General features: G+C 37.8%; 1 protein-coding gene across 1 annotated transcript in view; it reads left to right on the top strand.

The window, feature by feature from the left end:
* LOC100634942 (uncharacterized) overlaps positions 1-2,671 on the top strand; it is a 20,529-nt gene that overhangs the window by 3,093 nt on the left and 14,765 nt on the right. The window contains exons 7-12 of the mRNA XM_019997972.1: positions 737-834; positions 905-1,038; positions 1,105-1,360; positions 1,423-1,526; positions 1,588-1,764; positions 1,820-1,994. Coding sequence (XP_019853531.1) covers positions 1,342-1,360; positions 1,423-1,526; positions 1,588-1,764; positions 1,820-1,994 — 475 coding nt within the window. The 5' untranslated portion in view covers positions 737-834; positions 905-1,038; positions 1,105-1,341. The remainder of the gene's footprint in view (positions 1-736; positions 835-904; positions 1,039-1,104; positions 1,361-1,422; positions 1,527-1,587; positions 1,765-1,819; positions 1,995-2,671) is intronic.

The raw sequence follows: 2,671 nt of genomic DNA, 5'->3' as shown, positions 1-2,671 counted from the left end.
TCTCTCTCTCTCTCTCTCTCTCTCTCCCCCTCTGAGCATATGTTTTACATGTACATGTCAATGCATAAATAATTCATTAAGTGCCAAACCAAAACCCAGCCTTAATTAATAATATCACCTGATAAATAATAATCACCTAAGGCACATGGTCAAGCACATGTCAAGTTTATAGTGCCAGGAGAAGGGAAACCAATACCTTCCAGTATGTAGTGGTAAGCCCAGTTGTGTTAGATAATAAGCATAGGCCCTGTATATCTAGTGTCAGCACACATGTAACTGTACAAGCCATATTGGTAACAACAGCTTTTTAAGGCAGGCAGGGAGGTGAGAGTTTGGCCATTAAAAACGTTTTAACCCCCAGTTCCAGTTCTCAAGACTGGACTGCCTAGCCTGCTGTTCACCACGGCTTCATGCTAACACAGTAATTGTAAAAGTTTGTTTATATTGTCACATGGTATGACGACAGTTGGTGTCTCTGAGTCGTGAAAAGAGGGTCAAGGGCGGGATGCTAGGTAGATAGCCAGGAAAGAAGCCTAGGCGGGTAGGCAGACTAGGAGCATCAACCGACTGTGGCCAACACTCTGACGTCTGACTATCGACAAGAGTTGTGTGTAGTGTCCTCTCTTAAATCTAATGTCACACTTTTATTTAATCTCTCTCTCTCTCTCTCTCTCTCTCTCTCTCTCTCTCTCTCTCTCTCTCTCTCTCTCTCTCTCTCTCTCTCTCTCTCCTACAGTATCAGTATCCCAGTACTTGTGGTCCAGCTGGTGTTACTAGTGTATGTGATATTACTGTTGGGTATGACAGTACCAGACCTCCTCACTATTTAAACCAGTGAGTATAACCTGTCAAACAGGTTTACTAGTATTATAATACCAGTGGGTATTACTAGTATTCCAAACAGGTATTACCAGTTGATCCTGGTAGTCAGATGATCATGTTGTCTTTGGATAATAATTGTGAGTTCACTTTGAGGGCCTCAGGGACTGAACTGAAGATCAAGTATTATGTGTACATGTTCAGTCCTCCTGGAGTACAGTATGTGTTACCACCATTATACAATATATTAATATTCATTATTATTATTATTATTATTATTATTAGTGTTGATGATCCTCACTTAAAGATACTCTGTCTCATACTGTTGATGATATTATTAATGAATTTATTAAAACAGATTATTATAATTTAATATATAGATCTATTTAATAAAAGATGTTATGTGAGTCTATTGTAATGTGTTTAGTTTTTAATGTTATTGATTGGTTCAATTTGGTTGTTGTGATAAGTTTGTGTCATGTGATCAGTAAATAGTTTGTTGTGTGGGAGTGAACTGTCAAGATGGCCACTGGTGGATCAGGTTAGCTCTTGTGTTAGTATCAAGCGTTAGTGTTTGATTCACTTTAATTCACTTTACATTAGGAAGGAATACTAAATATGAAGGATGGTTATTATATGAGGAGAAAGGTTTAAATGAATATGTAGCAATATTTACTGTAGCTAAAAATGAAAACACAATCCATGATGTAAATATATTATAATGAAGTATATTATGTACATGATGTGTATTAATGTGTTTATTTACAGTATATTGGAAGGAAGCACCCTAGAGCTTGGATACATTATAATATCTTCTTTACATTTGTCCGGCAGCAAGACTCTACACTTACATCAAGAGGTGATTATATTGAATTAAAGTTTGATACTCCACAAATTAAGCAAACCACTGGATGGATTATTAAACCTGACACAGTACCTTGTAGAGTAAGTGCTTGTATCATATATATGTTATAATTAATGTGTGTGGGTGTATCAATAGATATATAGAAGTAATGTTGATAAGGTTGGTACACCTGGTTATCCTGACCCTCCCTCCTGCAATATATCAGTACATGCTTCACTTGATGCTGTTTATAGACTACATTATACTATACCAGTGGAAGGTGTGGTGGTTACAGATGGTGGCACATTGTACATTGAAAGGACATTGAGAAGTAAGATACCATATAGCTCAAAACTTTTGAGGGTAAAAACTTTCACGAATGAGTGAAAAGAGAGATATTCGCGATTAAAACTTTCGCGAATGGCCCAGCTAGCAGCTCCATACTTGAAGATTGGGAGAGCTCCCATAGCATCAAGCAAATGAAAAGCATGACTACAAGAGAGTTTTGGCCTTCTTTCTTCAAGATACAACTGATAGAGGCCATTTTAAGACAGTAAAGACACATGTGCTCAATTAATTAAGGCAAACCCATGCCTACTTGACCACACCCCTTAAAATTTTTGCGATGAAAACTTTTGAATTTGAGGCCAAAACTGCAAAATTCGCGGAAGTTTTCAGCCTCAAAATTTTGGAGCTATACGGTAGATCAGAGTGGGTATGGTCTAGTGTTAGTAACCAGACCCATTACACTACTCACAATGTTGGTACTAATATAATGATATTCATACCTTCAGTAGTATAAGTATTGTATTAATACATAATTATTTAATTGACCATTGACAGTGGCGTAGCCAGGATTTTTGGAAAGAGGGGGCAAGCTGTGTGGCGTGCAAAGTGCGCTGCAAAATTTTGCGAAACCACGCCCTTTTGGGGCGTGGCCACACCTATTTTTCAACATGGCGGACTTCTTGACCGATCATAGGCAACGTTGAATGCCTTTTCAGCCTT

Source organism: Amphimedon queenslandica, unplaced genomic scaffold, assembly GCF_000090795.2.
Source record: "Amphimedon queenslandica unplaced genomic scaffold, v1.1 AMPQUscaffold_13345, whole genome shotgun sequence".
In the NCBI taxonomy this organism is placed as follows: domain Eukaryota; kingdom Metazoa; phylum Porifera; class Demospongiae; order Haplosclerida; family Niphatidae; genus Amphimedon; species Amphimedon queenslandica.
This window is presented reverse-complemented; position numbering and strand designations above follow the sequence as displayed.